Source organism: Myotis myotis, unplaced genomic scaffold (genome assembly GCF_014108235.1).
Source record: "Myotis myotis isolate mMyoMyo1 unplaced genomic scaffold, mMyoMyo1.p scaffold_m19_p_6, whole genome shotgun sequence".
Lineage (NCBI taxonomy): Eukaryota > Metazoa > Chordata > Mammalia > Chiroptera > Vespertilionidae > Myotis > Myotis myotis.
In genome coordinates, this window is record NW_023416368.1 from 58281637 (window position 1) to 58303571 (window position 21935).

Genomic DNA, 21935 nt, shown 5'->3' on the forward strand with positions numbered 1-21935 from the left:
GCAGTTCAATTCTAGGTCAGGGCACATGCCCGGGTTATGGTCTCGATCCTCAGTGTGGGTGTGCAGAAGGCAGCTGATCAATGATTCTCTCTCATCATTGATGCTTCCATCTCTCCCTCTCCCTTCCTCTCTGAAATCAATAAAAAATACATTTTTAAAAAAGGGGGGGAGGGGAGTACACACTAAAAAAAAAAAGCCCTACCTTCAAAGAATGTCTGTCGTGGAAATAAGACACTCTATAAAAGAAATGAAGCACAAAGGAGCACTGAACTCTGCTGAAGAGGAGGGGATAAAAACTTTCCCCCAAAAAAGACTTTTGAGGTGGAGATAGAGATAGATAGAGATAGAGATAGAGATAGAGATAGAGATAGAGATAGAGATAGAGATAGAGATAGAGATAGATATAGATATATCTCACTGGTTAATAGACAGTTTGGAGTTTATTAGAGGAGTAAAAAGAGTCAGCCAGGCATAGCCATGTAAAAACACAAAGTTTAAAATGAATGGCATTCCGGAAGCTGTGAACATTTTGGTATAATGGGTGTAGGGTTACAAAAGGGGTAACAGCAGGTTATTAGGCCAGCCAAGGGCAGGAGCAGGGTTAAAGAAAACCTTAGAGCCAGGCTGAGGAGTCTGGATTTTATTATTCAGGATTGGGAAACCATCCAGTGTGCATTAAAGATAACTACTATAGCAGATGGGAGAACGTGAGGTCTGGAGACAGGCTGACCAGCAAAGACACTAATTCAGAATTCTGGGTCAGATATGTCTAAGCCAAGCTGATGGCAGTGGGGATGGAGAGAAAGGGAGAGATAAGATAACTACCAGGTTTCTGGTTTGGGCAACAATATGGATAGTAATTTCAGAGTCTAGAAGACACAGAGGAGCAGGCTTGGATAATGAACTGAATTTTGAAACCATTGAATATGAGTTGCCTGTCAGCCATTCAGATAGAAATATCCAGTAGGTAGCTGAATGTGCGGGGGTGGAGCTCAGTGTTCATGTATAGGCAAGAGATAGAAAGTGAGAAATCATAAGTATGGAAGCCATGGGAGGAGATGAGACTTACCAGGAAGAATGTGCAGAGCAAGAAGGGAAAGAGGCTAAGGACAGAATGTTGGGAACCAGCCTGGGGATCCCTAGTATACTGAGGGTGGTTGCCTGGATTAAAGTTATTTTTCCCTATAAAAATCAAAAACATATATTTACTTAAGATGGAGCTGCATAGGCTAGCTAAAATCTTATGAATGGTAGTTCTTCTAAAATGAGATTCTCATGAAAAGAATAAACTAGCCCTTTATAATTAGGGAGATTGGAGTATTATTTTCTAGCCTGGATTTATAATGTATCAGCTAAATATGTTAGCACTAGTTATTTCACATCAATTTTCAAAAGTTCTTATTGGTGACATATATACTATGCATTATGAATTTTACTTGACGCATTTTCATTAGATGAGGGGTTAATGTTCCATGGAACACACTTTGGGAAATGCTGCCCAACTTCATAAGTTTGTTTGAGCAGATAAGACCATTTACTGCCTTAGACTGTTTTCTTATCCCCAGAGCTGATGTATCTTCTAAGTTGCTACCTGCAGTAGTCTTGCCAGTTGGCAAATCACATCCCAACATGTTCAAAGCTGTATTGATTAAATATTTCTGTGTGTCAGCTCTTAAAGAGCCCAACCCATAATTCCTTACCCTTAACAACTCCCTCATTACAAGGCACTTAAGTATGGTTGTCAACTTTCTGTTAGTGTATATGTATAGTGTCTACATTAGCGATTATCCATCTGTTCTCTCTACCCATTTATCATTCTTTAGATTTATATCTCTAACATGACATTAGCAAGAGAGAACTTCTCAAGCCACAAATCCTATATAATAAAAGGCTAATATGCAAATTGTCCCCTTGACTGGGAGTTCAACTAGGGGGCGGGCCAGCCTGCCAACCACCCGTGGCCCCTCCCCCCAGCTGGCCCAGCCCATCGGGGCAGGTCCCCCAGACCCCCCCCCCCCGTGCACGAACTTGTGCACCAGGCCTCTAGTATTACATATCGTAATTTTTTTTTAATTTACATTTTTCTATAATAAATTTAAAATCTATTCACTTTAGAAAAAAGAATAAAGGGAAAAAGTTAAATTGCTTGTAGTCCTATCATTTAAAACTAATAACTGTTGATATTTTGATATACTTTCATTTTTATATGCATGAGTAAGTATATTTTCAGCCATAAATAACAGAAAAGTAGATCCATATTGGCTTAAATCATAGGGGTTCTTTATCTTACATAAGAAATTTGGAGGTATGGGCTGTTTCAGGATTGGTTAATCTCACCACACATTGGTATCAGAGGTCTGGACTGACATTTTTTGGCTTTCTGTGTTTGGATGCAAGTAGTTACTACAACTACTATATCTTCCCTTGACAATGCCCAAAGCAGGAAGAAAGATGGACTTTCTCCTTGTACATCTCTCTCTTTATCTAGGAGGAAAATCCCAGGATGCACCCTTTCACAAGTAGACTTCTCTTTGTGTATCATTGGCCAGGTGTGAGGTACATGGTCACATTGGAAGGGTAAGCCTCTGAGACTAGGAAGGGACCCATTCTCTATGAGCACATTGCCATCATAGTCTTTTTTTTTTTTAATGAGATTTATTCTTTTATTTTTTTAATGTATTTTTATTGATTTCAGAGAGGAAGAGAGAGATAGAAACATTATTGATGAGAAGGAATCATTGATTGGATTGGCTGCCTCCTGCACGTCCCCTACTGGGGACCGAGCCCACAACCCGGGCATGTGCCCTTGACCAGAATTGAACCCGGGACCCTTGAGTCCACAGGCTGACATTCTATACCAGCAGTTCTCAAACTGTGGGTCGCGACCCCTTTGGGGGTCGAACAACCCTTTCACAGGGGTCACCTAATACCATCGGAAAACACATATATAATTACATATTGTTTTTGTGATTAATCACTATGCTTTAATTATGTTCAATTTGTAACAGTGAAAATACACCTGAATATCAGATATTTACATTACGATTCATAACAGTAGCAAAATTACAGTTATGAAGTAGCAACGAAAATAATTTTATGGTTGGTGGTCACCACAACATGAGGAACTGTATTAAAGGGTCGTGGCATTAGGAAGGTGGAGAACCACTGCTCTATACACTGAGCCAAACCAGCTAGGGCTGCCATCATAGTCTTAACAAAGTTTGAGTTTTGTGTACAAATAAAGGCTTTTAAGAGGCACCTAACAGGGTCTGCAAAATTTTATTGATATGCACTTAAAAGTCATGTCTTTTAAATTGAGTGTTTTTATTTTTTCCATCATCTTAGATAATCAAGAGTTAAATATATGTTCATGAGATCAAGTGACTAAAAAATTGGGGGTGGGTGGCAGATAGGGAAAGTATATAAACTGAGTATTTTTTTGGTAAATAGTTTAAAGTAATACAAAATTATAGTAGTTCATATTACAGCTGTGAAACTTGCATGAATTTTTATGATAGGACTTAAGACTTAAGAGATTTATTTTTTTTATTTGTTCACTTGTTTTGCTTTTATAGTGGGTAGCTTTGGGCTGGGCTTCTAAACCTTCCCCAGGAATTATCCTCCTTGGCTATTAGAGCAACTTTCTGGATGAGCTTGAGAAACCTGACTCTAGAGCTACAGGATCCTCTCTGTACCACAACCCAAACACTCTTCCATGCTTCATGTGGGTTACAGGTGTATGACAACTGTTCTTCAGCCATAACTATTTTCTCCCCAAATCAACCAACCTGGGAAAGACTTACTCCACAAACAATTGGACCTACAATTTTGTTGTCATGCCACCAGGTGGTGGCAGTGTCAAAGTCATATGTATCCTTAATTTCATGGAATAGTCCTAATTTCAGTTCGTTTGGCCCGATTTTCCCTCAAAAGTATATCAATATGTTATGCATTTTAATATTTCAATATTCCTAATGTCTCTGGATGCCTTGTGTATTTAGAAGCTTCACAAAAATAGCCCGGATAGTTGGGTGCTTTTTGTGTTTAAAGTATGGTTTTTACCAAAGGGCATGTTTCAAACTTTCATCATATTCACATATAGGGTTTTGTTCAGGTTCCATAGTATTTATACTTATTTATAATCATAAATTTCCTACACTATAACTCTTTTTGGGAAAAATAGCTTTCTATTAGATACAAAACAACCTCAATTTTGAATTTTGTTAATTATTTTCTTGTTTAAACCTATGTGCATTTCAACTTTTCAATAATTTTTTAAAATATGTTTTTTAAATTGATCTTAGGGAGGGAGAAAGGGAGAGGGAAGGAGAGAAACATCAATGAGAGAGAGAAACATCAGTTGGCTACCTATTGCACATCCCCTAGTGGGGATCGAGCTTGCAACCCGGGCATGTGGCCTGACTGGGAATTGATTGGCAACCTTTTGGTGCATGGGGCAACACTTAACCAACTTGAGCCACACCAGCCAGGGCTCAGTAATTTTTAACACTTAAAAGTGCCTCAAGTCTTAATTTGTTTGGCTGCTCTCAACTCTTTTTTTTCTTTTTTTAAATATATTTTATTGATTTTTTTTTACAGAGAGGAAGGGAGAGAGATAGAGAGTTAGAAACATCGATGAGAGAGAAACATCGATCAGCCGCCTCCTGCACATCTCCTACTGGGGATGTGCCTGCAACCCAGGTACATGCCCTTGATTGGAATCGAACCTGGGACCTTTCAGTCCGCGAGCCGACGCTCTATCCACTGAGCCAAACCGGTTTCGGCTGCTCTCAACTCTTGAGTTCGTTTACAATCTAAATGTGTTAGGTTGCTGCTCTCTTCACTCTGCTAAAGCCATGGAAGAGAAGGCGTTAGTTTGCCTTTTTCATCCTCTGAAATCCAAGTTTTCTTGAATCTTTCCACTTTATAAGGCAGAAATAGAAAAAGAAGAAAGAACATTATTCTCTGTCACGAGCAATGAAACATCCCTGCAAGGAGTCACTTGCACACTTGTGTCTTTCCACAATGCCAGGTTTATGAGGGGAGACCTCAATAAGCCAGTAGGGGCACACGCAGGTTACACACAGAAAGGGGAAGCCGATTCTACAGAAACTAAGTCCCAGTCACTGGTGGTGTTGAAGGTGGAGAGGCAGGCGTGGATCTCAAGCCAGGTGGCTGCACTGGCAGCATACATCTGGTGGAAAAGTCTCCTTGGACTTTGAATGTGCCCCATGGTACAGCCAAGCTCGAGCTTGGGTGGTCGGAGCTCTGAGTTCTTATAGTCCACAGTGGGCAGCAGTCCCACACATGTCAGTGTCCAGATGGAGTCCTTATCCAAGTGTCCAGACTTCTGGTTTTGGACAATTACATGGCTCCTGTCTTTATATGTGAATATATCTTTATAGTGTTTATTGTTTTCTTAGGATTAATTCATAAATGGAATATTGCCTTAAAAGACAAATTTTAAAGTTTTAGAGACTCTTAACAAGACTTTTTTAATGTATACAATTTCAGAGGAAATTGGATCTGGATTCTCTTGGTATTCTTTTCCCGTTCTCTGTTCCTTGTCATTCTTTCCCACCTATGAAAACCTCTGTCTTTCTTCCCTAATGCTTTGGAAATTTATTTATTTCTAAAAAAGAGCAAATCAGAACCCCAAAGCAGCCAGCTTGAATCAATCTTCCTGTTCCTCTTATGAATAGGCAATTCCTCCAGGCAGTGAATTAGCCCTTTAGAAAACATTGGCATTATGTTTCTCAACCCTGAGTGTCTGTATAGGTGGCCTGGAATGTATTAAAGAGAAGCATTGTGTCAGATCCTTAAATCTGAAGATGAAATCTGGTTCTTACTAATTATAAGTAGTTTTTGTTGCTGCTGCTGCTGTTGTTTTGTTCTGAGTTACTGGATTTTAAAAAATTGTTTGCTTTCATGAAAGTTGGAAATGGACTTGTTCTGGTATATAGTTGGTTCTTGCTTTATGTTATAGAAATGTATTGGGTGAGTTTGCTCTTTAAAGGAATCCTATGCTAAATACCTTCTTTGAATATAGAGTATCACTCCTTTTTCTATTTTTCTAAATATGGAGTTCCTATTACTTCTAGTGAGAGAATTGTTGATACTTTACATTCAGGCTGCAGTATGTAGAGGTAATTCATTTTTGCTGATGAACTAGACAATATCTTTCCATATATTAATATCTTGTATATTTTTGTTGAGTTTGTCACCAAAATAATAGGTTTTATTTAGATCAGTAGTTGTCCGGTGGTGCCCCCAACCAGAAGCATCAGAATCACTTTCACCTGGGAGCCTGTTAAAAATGCAAATTAGGCTACACCCCAGACCTACTATTTAGAAACTGGGAGGTGGAGCCCAGCAACCTGTGTTTTAACAAGCCCTTTGGGTGAGTCTGGTATATACTGAAGTCTGAGAACTACTGGTTTAGATAATATCTGTACAGCTCTTACCACTTGAGGCCTGGATTTGGTTTAATTCCAAGATACGCATTAGGAACTATACCAATATTGCTTTTAAGAGATGTGTAGATGAAACACTGATAGCAAAGGCCACCTCACATGAGTTGCTTTCATTGTTTCCAGTAGTTGAGATTTTAAGAACTAAGCAGAGAGTCAAGAATCTTTCACTATTGAGCTGAACCAAATTGTTTCAGTACTTAGGATAATTAGCAAAAGCTTCTCATTTGTTTACATCATTTAGATTGTGTCTCCCTTCATTACCAAGGTGCTAAAACTGACAAATCATGGAATCACATTCCAAATACATAAGGTTATTTTCAGAGTTAAGGAATTCCTGAATTAGCTCTCTTTCAAATGCTTTTACGTTGTAAATAGTTACAAGCAGACAGACAATACCTGGAAGACACTTCATTTCATTAATATAATTAAGATATATATATATATATATATATATATATATATATATATGTGTGTGTGTATATATATATATGTATATATATACACATATATATCTCCATTAATTATTAACTTATTTTTATATAATAACTCATTTCTGAATGTTTATAACATTTACCTACCTGTTTGTTTAAAACCATTTTTAATGGAAAATTTTTATGGTAATATGTATGTGCATATTTTTTCATTGGAAAATTCTTTATTCCTGAACTCAAATGTTACATGCATTTATTATTTCAAGTGGATCCTTCAGGGTGGAATATTAACTTTTTAAACATGGTGTTATTTTATAAATGAGAACCTTTAAAAAAAAAAAAGAACTAGATCTCCTTGTTAAATTTAGGGCTGTAGAGCTTACTTTGGCTCTTAAATCTCCAGCAGACTTTTGTTTGTTAACTTAGGAAGATAATTACTCTCAAGAAGAGGTATAACTGGTTTGGTGGTGGTGTCTTCTTGGCATTACAGATGGGCCTTGTTCATGCTGTGGGTTAGAATCAGTGACGATAGAACCATTAGGGAAGGCTGACAATGTTCCCTTTATGCATAGTGAGAAGTGGAAGATTTCCTAAAACTAGGGTAAAGCTTCCAACTTTTTAAAGATACTGCATATGATTTTTAAGCAAAAAATAGTATCTAACTATTGTTCACCCTCTTCATATAACTAGGTCATATTGTAAAAGGTCAGTTTCTTATAATCAGCCACAAGAAAGAATTCAATCATTAATTATTTTCTAAATGTTTAAAACTCGAGAATGCGGGAAGATTGGAACATATTTTAAGACGGCCCTTACCCAATCAAATAAGTCTATAACTTCTGACTAGCTTATAGCAAAAGATGTGGTGGAAAATTTAGTATTGGGAATTTCCTGTGTTTATTTATTTAGTCATGGGCCCAAGTGAGATTTTAAAAATTGAGGAGGGAAAGTGGTGTTTTGAAATTAATGAGTCCTTTTTGGAGAGGGCCCAGCCACATGTTAATGAATATTCTGTATCTGTGGTCTCTTTATGCTGGTATTGTTTAACCCATTTTCATATATAATTTACTGCTTTCTAAGTTCAGTACAGTGCTTAAACGAATCACTTTTAAGGTATGTAAAACATGCATAAAATTGGCCATAGGCTAATAGATATTTTTGTTTTCTGGGAACTTAGAATATAATGTATTAATTCCTCATAAAGTACCTTATCTATATATCTATATATATAAAAGCCTAATATGCAGTGCCCCTTTGGGAGTTCAACCAATTGGGCATTCGATTGCTCGCTATGACGTGCGCTGACCACCGGGGGGCAGCGCGAAATGAAGGCCCTGGCCAGCAGCCACTAGCATCCCTACCTGTGCACAATTTTTGTGCACTGGCCTCTAGTTTAAAAATAATAAGTGATCCATTCATTTTTTACTTTGTTAGTGAAATAGGTCACGGTATTACAGTCTATAAGAAACAATTTAGGGTACTTGAAAAGACTACTCAGAAGTGAAATGAAATTTGAAGAGAATTTACATAGAACAGATTTGGAATTTTCAAATTCAATTTTTAAATAATATACCTTAAGTTATTTGGGAAGGGGGTAGGGAACTAAAGACTAGAAAAAGATTAAAAGCATATTATTCATTTTTCTGCATAAGATAGGAAGAAATACTTTTAAATTTATTTTTTTTCAGTTTGTCCTAATGGTTCATAGTACTTCATTTTCTTCAAGTTAGAGTGGTTCCCAGTGTAGTCTTTGACATTTTTGTTTTATTGACTTGAGCTGAAGTCAAATCTCATTTTGTCTTTTGACTCATAAACTTCATATTTAGCAAGTTTATCTTAGCAAGCCATTTTTTTGTTTTTGTTTTATTTCTCTAGTTATCTGAGGGAAACCAGAAGCAAGCAAACCTACAGAAAAGCATTGAGAAAGCTAAAATTGGCCGACATGAAACGGTAAGTTTGTGTCTGAAGATTCTTTAATAATACCAATTCTAAATAAAAGAATAGGGTCGTACAGCTTCCTGTGAGGAGTATGCCATCTCTACCAGAAGAGAAGTGAGTCACAGCAAAGAGAAGTGAGTCACATGAACATTTGACCTGGTAGGATTCACTAATTGCAAATCTAGATTTATTATTATTTTATTGTGTTGTATATGGCAGCATAGCATAGAAGCATAAACTCTGGAGCCAGACTGCCTGGGTTTGAAAGTCTCCTAAACTTTCTGTTCTCAATTTTTTTAGTTATAAAATGGGGAATAATAAAATCTACCTCATTAGGTAATTGTGTGGATTAAATTAACATTGGCAAAACACTTAGAAGAGAAACTGGTATAAGGTAAGCCCTATATAAATGTTTATATATGTTTTTAAGACTCTTGTTTTTTCAATATTGGCACAGAACAAATGGAAAACTGTCAATATAATATTCTTGTGGCCTTGTAATATTTCTAAATTATTTAAATGAATATTGACTTACTATTTTATTTTTTAAAGTGCAATGTTCTCTAGAGTATTGTTAGGTTTTTTTAAAAAATTACTTTGCTTTCTAGTTTCATCATTATCTCTGGTATGGATTTATGACTTGAGAAAATATTGAAGGTCAACATGAATCACTAATCATTCCATCTAGTCTTTTATCTGTACCACTTGATTGTGAAAGAGACTAAAAAACTTGCCACATTATAGAGAAGACTACATCTCAGGTTTACAGTGACTTTATCCTTTTCAAAGTTATTTCATATACCTTCTTCCAGAGCAGCATAGTCACAGACAGGAATTGGACAGTGGTAATTTCTAAAGAATATTAAGGAAGAGAAGTTCAGGGCATACCATGCAGCTGTTATTTCTTCTTTGATTGACAGTAGTAATTACCACTTCTTTGTTTGATCATTTTTTTCTGCAACATTAGAAATAACTCCTAGAAGCACCTTCAACTAATGGTGACATACCTGTGCACACAAGTTGTCTGCTGAGTGTTACACAGTCCACTGAAACCAATGCAATTAGGAAAAAAACAGTAGCAAACCTAGTTGGTGCCTGCAGCTATCAGAAGAGTATAGTAATTCAGAAAGGCTTCTGAGAGGGATGCACTCTTATGTTATGAGCTCACCAGGCAGGACTTAATCAGAAATATGTAGCCCATCTACTAAATAATATTTACTAGAGGCCCGGTGCACGAATTCATGCATGGGTGGGGTCCCTCTGGGTGGCCTGCACCGGACCGCTAGCCTATACTAACAGTATTGTGTAATCATTGTGATTACACAATAGCCTGCATTGAGTTACCTGCTGGGATGTTTGTGCTTTAGGGCATGTGAACGCATTTTATTTTATTTGATGCAGCCTCACGTCCCATGGCCTTGTGCAGCACGCAGCCACGCCCACCCACTTCAGCTAGTCATTACGCCCCAGCCGGTCATTACTGTGAGGGCAAATTTGCGTATTCCTTCATTATAGATAGATAGATAGATAGATAGATAGATAGATAGATAGATAGATAGGATGGTGATGATGCTGACAATGAAGAAGAAATAGCTAACAAATATTCTGCCTCATGAGCAAGGCAGGTACTCTTTCTAATATATACTATATATTTATTGAATTCTGCCAACAGTAAAGGAGGTAGTTACTATCATTGTCTCCATTTTAATGAAAGCACAAAGAGTTAAGTAATTTGGCAAAGATCTCAGTGCCATAGCAGTCTGAGGTGCTCCCAGTTCAGGGTGTCTGAAGAGCTATATTGCATTCACACAGATGTTCACCACTCTGCTTCTCCTGTCTTCATTAGCTTTTTCTCCTTTCATTTTTCATTATGGAGCATGTATAATTTGGATGTGAATGGCAAATAATGACCATCATATATGTAGTTATTTAAAAATCTCTCCTAAGCTGTGCTAATATGGTACACACTAGTCATGTGTGGCTATTGACACTTAAATTAAAATTAAATATCAATAGCCACATTTCCTGTACTCAGTAGCCACATGTGGCTAATGTTTTCTTCAGAGAATACAGATCTAGGACAGTTCTGTCATTGCAGAGTCCTGTTGGACTGTGCTGCTTCAGAGCATGCTGCTCTGTAAATACATTCTCATATACAGATGCTAGCAAAGAGCTTTCTACACTTTGGAACCAAAGAGAACAGAGAGGCAAAATTAGAAAAATACAAATACAGAAACACAAGCTACAGGGAAACTTGAACAGGTCTTATTAGGCAGCGTGAAGTACTTAGTTTTGCCTCAGTCACCTATATATATATATAAAAGCCTAAGCAACCATCACAACCGAATGGACGACCAAACAGGCTGCGTGGGGCAACCAGGCCAGCATGGGGGTTAGTGAGGGACAACCAAACGACTGAGCAGCAGGCTGAGTGGGGCGACCAGGCCAGTAGAGGTGTTAGTGAGGGACGACCAAATGACTGAGCAGCAGGCTGCAAAGATGGCGGTGCTCACAGCCAATAAGGAGGGAATATGCTACTTGACTCCCACGCCCTCAAAGATGGCCGTGCCCACAGCCACAAGATGACCAGCAGGGGAGGGCAGTTGGGGGCAATCGGGCCGGCAGGGGAGCAATTAGGCATCGATCAGGCCAGCAGGGGAGGGCAGTTGGGGGCAATCGGGCCGGCAGGGGAGCAGTTAGGTGTCGATCAGGCTAGCAGGGGAGTGGTTAGGGGGTGATCAGGCTGGCAGGCAGAAGCAGTTAGGGGCAATCAGGCAGGCAGGCAGGCGAGTGGTTGGGAGCCAGCAGTCCTGGATTGTGAGAGGAATGTCCCACAGGGATCGGGCCTAAACCGGCAGTCAGACATCCCCCAAGGGGTCCCAGATTGGAGAGGGTGCAGGCTGGGCTGAGGGACAAACCGCCCCCCTCACCCCCCAGTGCACAAATTTTGTGCACCGGGCCTCTAGTATCCTATAATTCTGTACCGTAACCTTTGCCAATATTTGATTTTTGTTTGGACTTATTTTTCAGGTTTCATACATATGAATTGACCACCAATAGCTCCATGACTTCTACCTGTTAGTAGAACTATGGCTAGAAATTTCAGATGATGTTTATTGGATCACATTGTGTGTAAAAGCGTTATTCTGGTTTAGCTTTAAAGGAAAGTGATGGAAGGCCACAATCTACAATTCTATTATTTCTTATATCTTTAAATATTTTTAAAGGTTAATAATTCTTAAAGGTTGAAAAATTGTCTAGAACACTTTTAAGGAAAATTATATAATAATGGATACTACCCTAAATATTACATACCTATATAGACATAATCTTGTGAAACTATTCAAATGGTGGTATAATTTTTTTATCTAACATGAAATGACATAGTCTTTGACTTCATACATAATTAGTAACCACTTATTTATGAGCATTTCATTCTACGTATTCTCATTCAGTCAGTATATACAAAAGATGCTTGAAATGTAAGAGAAATGATCATTGAGCTTGTTCTTATACTATAAATATATGTAGGTGTATTTATAATATTGTCAAAGCCTAATGCACATCAGTTATGAGAACTAAAATGAAAATGTCTATAAAATGTATAGCCTTATAATATATGACATTTTGTTTGCCTTAATTATACATGAAAATATTTTAAATGCAGGAAGAGCGGACCAAGCTAACAAAAGAGCTTTCTTCACTTCGAGAACAAAGGGAACAGCTAAAGGCAGAAGTAGAAAAGTACAGAGAATGTGATCCTCAAGTTGTGGAAGAAATACGTAAGTTTGTGTCACATATTGAGGATTTTAACTCTGCTAATGAAAGAGACTTTATACTTCTGGTTGCCTAGTATTCTTTCTCTATGTATATAAGAAAATAAAGCCATTAATAGTATTAATGGTGCATTAAAATTTTCTTTAAGGAGACTTACCTTAAAGGATAGTGATAGCTTTAAAATTAAAAGCATCTCAAGAGTAAGGAAGTTAGGTGGGGTAGAAGGATAAAGACATAAAATATAAACTTAGGAAACTAAGGAGTCAGAGATGGAGCTAACTTGGCTCCAAGCACCTTAACTCTAGAAAAAAACCCACCAATATCTTCTAGGAAAAATGATACCAAAATACAAAGTTTACAAGTTGCAGAAAATTAGTCTGTGTTGACTTGCATTTTGAATATACAATGATGTTTTGTCTTACTTTTAAATCACAGTCTCCAAAGCTTCAATTTGAATAATTTTTAAATATTTATGTGAAGATAGAAATTTGATTATTTAAAGAAATGAAAGGGTGTATTATAAAGACACTGCATTTAATTGCTAAGGAAAACATAACTTTCTTCACATTTTTCTGTGTTAGCCTGTCTTTTCATTTAGGAAACTACCAAGTGAAACTTTTAGAAAAACAGACATTATGTGATAAAAGGCTTTAAAAAAAACTGAAAATATTTGGCACGTTAAAATTAACCTGAGATAGTTTGATTACAATTAAGTTGTCCTTGATGGTATTCTTTACAGTTAAAAAAACAACAACAAAAAATCCTGAGCAGTTCAGTTAGTGCAATGTAAAGTTAAATTTAATTTTAGAGATAGGTCCCTGTTCTGCACAGCCCAAGAGGAACCACGCGCAGGTAGTACGCAGCCTAAATCAATGGTTCTCAACTTTCCTAATGCCGCGACCCTTTAATACAGTTCCTCATGTTGTGGTGACCCCAACCATAAAATTATTTTCGTTGCTACTTCATAACTGTAATTTTGCTACTGTTATGAATCATAATGTAAATACCTGATATGCAGGATATATTTTCATTGTTACAAATTGAACATAATTAAAGCATAGTGATTAATCACAAAAACAATATGTAATTATATATGTGTTTTGCGATGGTCTTAGGTGACCCCTGTGAAAGGGTCGTTCGACCCCCAAAGGGGTCGCGACCCACAGGTTGAGAACCGCTGGCCTAGATGGCGGTATGTATTGGCTCTGTCTCTGCTGACTATCCATTATGATTTTCAGAGTGTGGAGGCAGAACTCCCTGAGCTAGTCATTTTCTACAAATTAAGTTTTTGGAGAGACATAGCTCTTTCAAGCCGCCCACAGATTCATTTCATTTATCATCATCCTGCAGAAGAAAGTGCTAATCAAATCTACTGCTACAAAATTAACCACTTTAATCTGTTTTAAAGTTTTAACTTAATATCACATGATCCTCAGTGAATACGAGCACATCAAAGCAGCAGGAGACAGGTAGGAAGTTATTAGGAAGCTAGGCCTGCTAATGCTTTATCTTTAAAAGAAAAGAGGACATCAGATGTTGTGTGTTTTGCCTAGAGCAGCTTCTCAGCAAAGAGAACTTTCATAACAGTTTCCTTACCCAGATTTCCTACCTTCAGCTGGTTTATTTTCAGGATCAGTATGGCTGTGCCTTCTAGCAGTTCATCATGAAAATTCTGTTTTCACACAGTAAAACAGTAACCAAATCTGATCCTTCATTGATTATGCTTACTTGGCTATGCCTTGCTTCCTGATTTCAGTTTTGTATAATTTTTTGATGTGTTCCTTTACCAACTCTTTGCTTTCCTGTTTTATTCTCTTTCTGTCTAGGAACTGCAATTCTTAGCAATACCCATTCAGGGTTTCTGCATTTTCACTCTATGGTCCCCTTGGTATTGCTACAGTTGGTTAGATGACCCTGACCGATAACACTTCTACTTATGACCTCCCACTTTTTATTTCATCTGTCCTCTCAGAAATGACTGAAACTCTTACAGAACTACCCAGACATATACTGCTGGTGATCCTAAGGCTATGGGTCATTATGAAGTGCAGAAAATCATCAGGGCTAGAGAATTGTGCCAGACTGATTCATGAAGTGGGAAAACTTTTATTTCAGGTATTGTAATTTCAGAGGCTACCATTCCTTGTACCTCTGAATCAAGCAGCAATTTTGGCAAGTGCATCACCTCTTAAAAAGAAAACTAAAACATGATGTTTCAGGGTATACAGAGGATGATGGATTTTCTGGACAGTAGAAAGCATAGTTGAGGAGGAAGTTTATACTGGTTGCCTGAATTCTGCTTTCCTTCTTAACCCTTACATTTAAAAGCTTAGTAATTTGGTTTTCAACCCACGGAAAGCAGTGTGAATGAGAATTATGGGTGTGAGGTCTAATTGAAGAAGAAAAAGTTTTCTGTTTTAGAGTGAGTTAAAGAGACTTTATCGTTCTTCATCAACATCAGACCTAGATTATCTTTTAATATTTATGTAGCCACATCAGATGGATCTATATTTGGATCCAATGGAATTTGTAGGATTTGTGTCCATTTTTTACATTTTCACACTGTACGTTTCTGATCTTAATAGGGGAATGAGAGGATAAGTCTTTCCTTCCTGGCTTTATGCTATTCGTTTCCTCCATTAAAAATATTATATGTTTCTATAGAATATGTTAATTATAGAGAATTACACATATTTAATAGGCAGTAGATAAGCAGGATAATTACATTATTCCATAAATATATTTTAGATGTCCAGGTAAGTTATCTTTTTTGTAGAGAGCTACCAAACTACAACCTGAAGGGGGAGAAACTATCAAAGCCTACATGCCTGTAAACATAATTTTTTAGTCTAATTTTAGTTTATAGTTTTATAGAGAAATGCATAATTTCTCTGCTTTTAAAATTCAGCTAGCAAATAAAACTTTATTCAAATGTGGCACTTCCACTTCCAGCCAAGATAGTGATGAACTTGGATTATCCTCCCACCTGAAACAACAATATATGAAATAATGGTTTTCAAGATACTTGATATCAGACAACAAAAGACAGTAGTTATTAGAGCAAAGCCTTATGGTTGTTCCACCTTATTTTGTTGAGAGTTTCCTGGCTGTGGCACAAGGAAGGAGAACCTGGGCAGAGTCCTGCAGACTCCCTTAAGGTGGAGAAGGAATTGAGAATGAGGGAGATCACATGGCTAGAGCTGATCTAGGCCAGCATACTAGAGAGGAGAGAGTTACATAGAAAGAGAGCCCTAGATATCTATAGACGGTTTCTCTCGAGTACTTAGTTCATGCAATTGAGGACACTGCCCAAAGCTGAGGAAAGAACAGTCTCAGAGGATTAGAAGGAATAGTGCCAGGCACCCACATAGGACTAGGTATAGTGCCAACTCTTACCGGTCAGACTAGAAAAATGTATAATTCACAAGGCATTGGGTAGAGTACTCAAGAAGGTCTTGGCTGCTCTCAACCTATCTAACAAATCATAAGAGCAAGTCTTGAAAGCATCAAAGTGTTTCAAAGTAACTTTTGGCATTACAGAACAAGTTCAAGAATATTTATAGGAGGACAAAAATATCTATCACCCAAAATAATAAAATTCATAACGTCTGGCATACAATGAAAGATTACCAGGCATGCAAAGAAATAGGAAAACATGATCCTTAATGAGAAGAATAAACCATTAATCAAAACTAACCCAGAACTGACACAGATGATAAAATTAGAAGACCATAAACTTATTTTAAAAGTAATCTATATATTCAAAAAGTTAAGTAGGAACATGAAAGATATAAAAAAGATCCAAGTCAAACTTGTGGAGATAAATACTTCTGAATTGGAATGACAGCATATTAAACTTTGTGAAAGGATTAGTGTATTTGAAGACATAGCAGTAGAAATGATCCAAAATGAAACTCAGAAAAAACATTTTTTTTTAATGAAAAAAGCATTTATGAGCTGTAGGACAACCTCAAGTGACCTAATATATTTGTAATTGCCGTCCCAAAGGAGTGCATGCTGGGGAACAGCACGGGTTTCCAGGTCAGAAATATATCTGAAGAAATATTATCAAATAAAGGCTAATTTTTTTTCCCAAATTTGATGGAAACTATAGCCCACAGATTCAAGAAATTTAAATATATAAATTGTAAATGGCAATGATCTCCTTATCCCTAAATCTAGAAAACTTTTTTAGACTTTAACCTCTGCTTACCCCAAGTTCCCTTCCCAATGAGATTATGTAAAATGTGCTTTTTGATAATGAAGGATTTTATAGTATTTTGGCTGCTAACATGTTATTGCAGAATATAATATGCTGGATTAAGATTTATGAGTTTCACAAATTGATTTTAATAGATTTGGTTCTTAATGGCAATAGTATTATATCACAACAGTTAGGCTTATCTTGAAGTCTCTCATGGCTTATTTTGAAACAGTTTTTCTGTTGATAATAGCTATAATCTTTAAGTCCCTCATTCCCAAAGAATTGTCATTATTTGATGTCTGGTGGTTCCCTGAAAAGCCACCAATAGGAATGAATGTCTTTATTTGACCTGGATTGGAATATGTCAAGTGTTAACAGCCTCTCCCTGGGAAGTGATTGTCTAAAATAACAAGGCAAACAGTAGACTAACCAGAAAGCTTAAAAGGAGAAGCTGAAAGATATGTCCGTTGGTGCCTTAAAAATCAGCATATTCCAGGAAATCTAGAAGCCCACATACATGCATAGGCCTGTGCACATTCTCAGGAAAGACCTGAGAAGTTCCTAATCTCCCACCTCCAGCTGACCTTTCTGGACACTTTGTGCAAGCAGGAAGTGAAAGCTAAGGCAGAGTTGTAAATTGCCTGAGGGTTTAAACAATGCCCAGCACACACTGGGATGCAGTGAAGGCATCGCTCTGTGGAAATTTACTAACGTCTTACTTTTTTCTTTTATTATCTATTGTTTTCCAAATATTTCTCTTTATAAAAAAAATTGATTAACATTTAATGCCTGGAGAAAACTTTTGAATCAATAACCTAGTCTTCCACCTTAAGAAACTGGAAAAAGAAGAACCCTCTAAACCTAAGGCAAGCAGAAGGAAATATAATGAATAGAGTAGAAATAAAAGTAAAAGATAGTTGAAAAACAAGAGATCAATGAAACCAATACAGACAGTCCTATTACGTCGGATTTCACGTACGTCCTTTCGTGGTTACGTCGCCATCTCCCATTTATTTATAGAAGAGAAGTTCGATCATTTTGAAGTATGTATATATGTGCTTTATGTTTTTTATTATTTATTTACCACAAGTAAAGGTCAGGAGTTATCTTTCTTTTAAATTTTTTTTACTGTTTCACTTCATTACTGCTGTGTATGTGCTCCATGTGAGTGATGTAGGTGCTTATGTGGGTGGGTTCCGACTTATGGCGAAAAGAGGTAACTTGAGGACCTACTGCATTTATTGTGTGTGTGTGTGCGTGTATATATTTTTTTTTTCTGTTTTTTTCAGGTCAAGCAAATAAAGTAGCCAAAGACGCTGCTAACAGATGGACTGGTATGTATTATAATGGCACTGCTAAACTATAAACTTCTTCCACACTTAACTATGATGTGAAATACAGAAGCTATTGTATCTAGTTTTGTTCAAGGAAAGACGTTTTTGGAAATGCATTAAGCAGGTTTTTATATATTAAATCATTTTAGTTATTTAAGGTTTTAATCTTTTTATGAGTCATTTTGTAAAGTATAAGATATTTTTAAAAAACCAATGATTGCTTCCAGTTTAACTTTTGTGTGATTTTTCTCAGATAAGTCACTTAGGCTAATCACTTAACCTTCATAGAACTTTAAGAGTTTTGTGGAATCCTAAAGATTTGTCTTCTTGCTAATAATAATAACAGCTAACATTTGGTGAGTTCTGATTTTAAGCCAGACATTATAAAGAGTGTCTGTGGTGCATTCTCATTTTATCTCTACAACAATCTTGTGAGGTAGATAGGATTATTATCCCTAATTTTGGAGATGAAACAGAGACCACCAGGAGTCCATGGCCACACAGGTGCTAGGCAGTAGAACAGGAATCAGAATCCAGCTTTTCTGAATTCAGAGTCCAAGCTCTTATTCCCTATGTGATACTGTCTTCTCTGTATCCCTGCCTTCCTGTAAATGCCTCATTAACCCATTTGCCAGTGGATATATCCTCTGGTCTACACCAGAGATATTCTAAGAAATGGGAATTATTACGGCATTATCTGTGTGTCTTAAAGTTTAGAAGAAAGTTTAAAAATTATAATTGCTGTGAATTATATACAAGTATGATTAGTATTGTTAAAACTTGTCTGAAAAATGCACTGTTTTTTCAGTATTTAATTGTACATTAATGGTAATTGAACTCTTCCATTGTGGCAAAAGTTTATAATGCCTTCACATGTATTACTCATCCTCATTTTGTTTCTGTGGGGGAGGATGGATAAGATTGTGTTAATGCAGAGATCAGAGAGCTTAAAGTCAAAGGTGATTAAGTCAGTCGCTGGAAGAAAGAGATTTGAGCCAAGTTTCTCTGACTCTGTGTCCAGGCCTCTGTATTTCTTAAAAAGTAGAATCATTTTTTCTTGTCTATTTTAGAATTAAGTAGATTGATAAAGTCAATGTAATTGGCCTTTGTTCCTATAAAATTGCAATCTTATTTATTATGAAGCTATTTGCTAAATAATGTAATGCTTTCGTGGTAAAAACAGAAAGGTAAACCAGCAAACTAATATTAAAGAAAAGAGAATAATGAGCCCTGGCCCGTGTGGCACAGTTGGTTGGGCATTGTCCCATGCACCAAGAGGTGTGGGGTTCGAGTCCCACCCAGTTAGGACACATGCCTGGGTTGCAGGCTCGATCCCCGATAGGGGGCATGCAGGAGGCAGCTGATCAATGTTTCTCGCTCTCTCTCTAAAAAAAAAATATCAATAAAAATATTTTTTAAAAAGAGAATAATGAATTATGTGTTCAATAAAGTCTAAAGTAATAAACAGTACTATCATATGGATTTGTGAAATACAAAATTTTGAGTGAGAAAAACTAGTAAGTGGATTTTTAGGTTAAAAATAAGATAAACCCTAGCTGGTTTGGCACAGTGGATAAAGTGTCAGCCTGCGGCCTAAAGGGTTCCAGGTTCAATTCCAGTCAAGGGCACATGCCCAGGTTGTGGGCTTGATACCCAGTAAGTGTTGTGCAGGAAGCAGCTGATCAATGTTTCTCTCTCCCTTCCTCTCTGAAATCAATAAAAATATATTTAAAAAAAAATAAGAGTCACAAAGTGATTTCCCCCAATAGTTCTCAGCAAAAAGTAGGAACAGGCAGCCTGTGTAAAGGGTAAGAAGAACTTGACTCTGAAAGGAACCCAAGTGTATTCCTTATTTGCTCTGTGACTTAATTGAACTTCTCAGACCTGCTTTCTCATCTGTTCAATGTGGACGGTATCTACCTCACATTTTGGAAGGATTAAATAAGATAGTTGGTAAGCCACTTAGTATAACATTAGACACATGGATTAATACTCCCCTTTTCCCTTCTCCTCTTAAAAAATGCTTTTATGTTTTCCCATTGATCATAAACTTCCAAAATTATAATTAAAAAATTTTTCAACAACTTTTCCCCCATGCCCTTACCTGAGAAAGAACCTGGCACTTTTAAAATCATATAGGAAGGAATATATTTTTACAGCAGCAGGAACAGCCGTTAAGAACCCTATTTCCACTTGAGGTTATAACTTGCTCCTTCCAACATAAAAGTATTATGAAAAGATCATGGAGTTAAAACAATTACACTTCTGAAAATCTCTCAGTCTTCAAAACCAAAAGAAAATATCAGTAATACTTATAACTAAAGAGTGTTATGTAATTATTAGTTAACTAGAGGCCTGGTGCACGAAATTCGTGCACGAGGGGCAGGGGTCCCTCAGCTGGGTGTGCACCCTCTCGCAATCCGGGAACCCTCAGGGGATGTCTGACTGCCATATCAGGCCTAAACTGGCAGTTGGACATCCCTCTCGCAATCCAGGACCGCTGGCTTCTAACCGCTTGCCTGCCTGTCTGCCTGCCTGATCGCCCCTAAACACTCTACCTGCCTGCCTAATTGCCCCTAACCACTCTGCCTGCCTGCATTATCGCTCTAGCCCCTCTGCCTGCCTGCCTTATCCTCCATAACCGCTTACCTGCCTGCCTAATGGCCCCTTACCACTCTGCCTGCCTGCCTGATCGCCCCTAACCATTCTACCTGCCTGCCTGCCTGATCGCCCCTAACCATTCTACCTGCCTGCCTGATTGCCCCTAACCACTCGCCTGCCTGCCTGATCACCCCTAACTGCTCACCTGCCTGCCTGATTGTCCCTAACCTGCTCTGCCTGCCTGCCTCATCGTCCATAACTGCTCACCTACCTGCCTGATGACCCCTCACCACTCTGCCTGCTGCCTCATCGCCCCTAACCACTCGCCTGCCTGCCTGATCACCCCTAACTGCTCGCCTGATCGCCCCTAATCGCCTCTGCTTCTGCCCCCACCACTGTGGCTTCATCCGGAATGATGTCCAGAAGGTTGTTCGGTTGTCCGGTGTAATTAGCATATTATGCTTTTATTATTATAGATGTTTGGCTTCTTTTTACATAAAAAAGTCCCTGAAATATACAGGTTGGGGCAAAACTGGGTTTACTGTTGTAAATATGTAAAACACAGAGTGTATTCGTGTACTAGTATTTATTATTTTACTAGAGGCCCGGTGCACAAAAATTTGTGCACTTGGGGGGGGGGGTCCCCTCAGCCCAGCCTGTGCCCTCTTGCAATCTGGGAACCCTTGGGGTATGTCCACCTGCTGGCTTAGGCCCACTCCCCAGGGGATCGGGCCTAAGTTGGCAGTCAGGCAGCCTGGGAGCCCTCGGGGGATGTCCACTTGCCAACGAGGAGCAGGCCTAAGCTGCAGTCAGACATCCTTAGCGTTGCTGAGGAGGCGGGAGAGGCTCCCACCACCACCGCTGTGCTGGCAGCCATCAGCCTGGCTTGTGACTGAGCAGAGCTCCCCCTGTGGGAGCGCACTGACCACCGGGGGGCAGCTCCTGCATTGAGCATCTGCCCCCTGGTGGTCAGTGTGTGTCATAGTGACCAGTCATTCTGCTGTTAGGGTCAGTTTGCATATTACCCTTTTATTATATAGGATAGAGGCCAGGTGCATGGGAGGGGGCCAGCTGGTTTGCCCTGAAGGGTGTCCCAGATCAGGGTGGGTGTCACGCTGGGATGCCTGACCAGCTTGGGTGAGGGCTGAGGGCTGTTTCAGGCTGGCCACACCCCTTC

General features: G+C 38.2%; 1 protein-coding gene across 2 annotated transcripts in view; it reads left to right on the forward strand.

The window, feature by feature from the left end:
- Positions 1–21935, forward strand: part of MND1 (meiotic nuclear divisions 1) — a 48296-nt gene that overhangs the window by 20332 nt on the left and 6029 nt on the right. For both annotated transcript variants that reach the window (XM_036315486.1, XM_036315487.1), the window contains 3 exons: positions 8780–8854; positions 12510–12624; positions 18113–18157. In XM_036315486.1, the coding sequence (XP_036171379.1) occupies positions 8780–8854; positions 12510–12624; positions 18113–18157 (235 nt within the window). The remainder of the gene's footprint in view (positions 1–8779; positions 8855–12509; positions 12625–18112; positions 18158–21935) is intronic.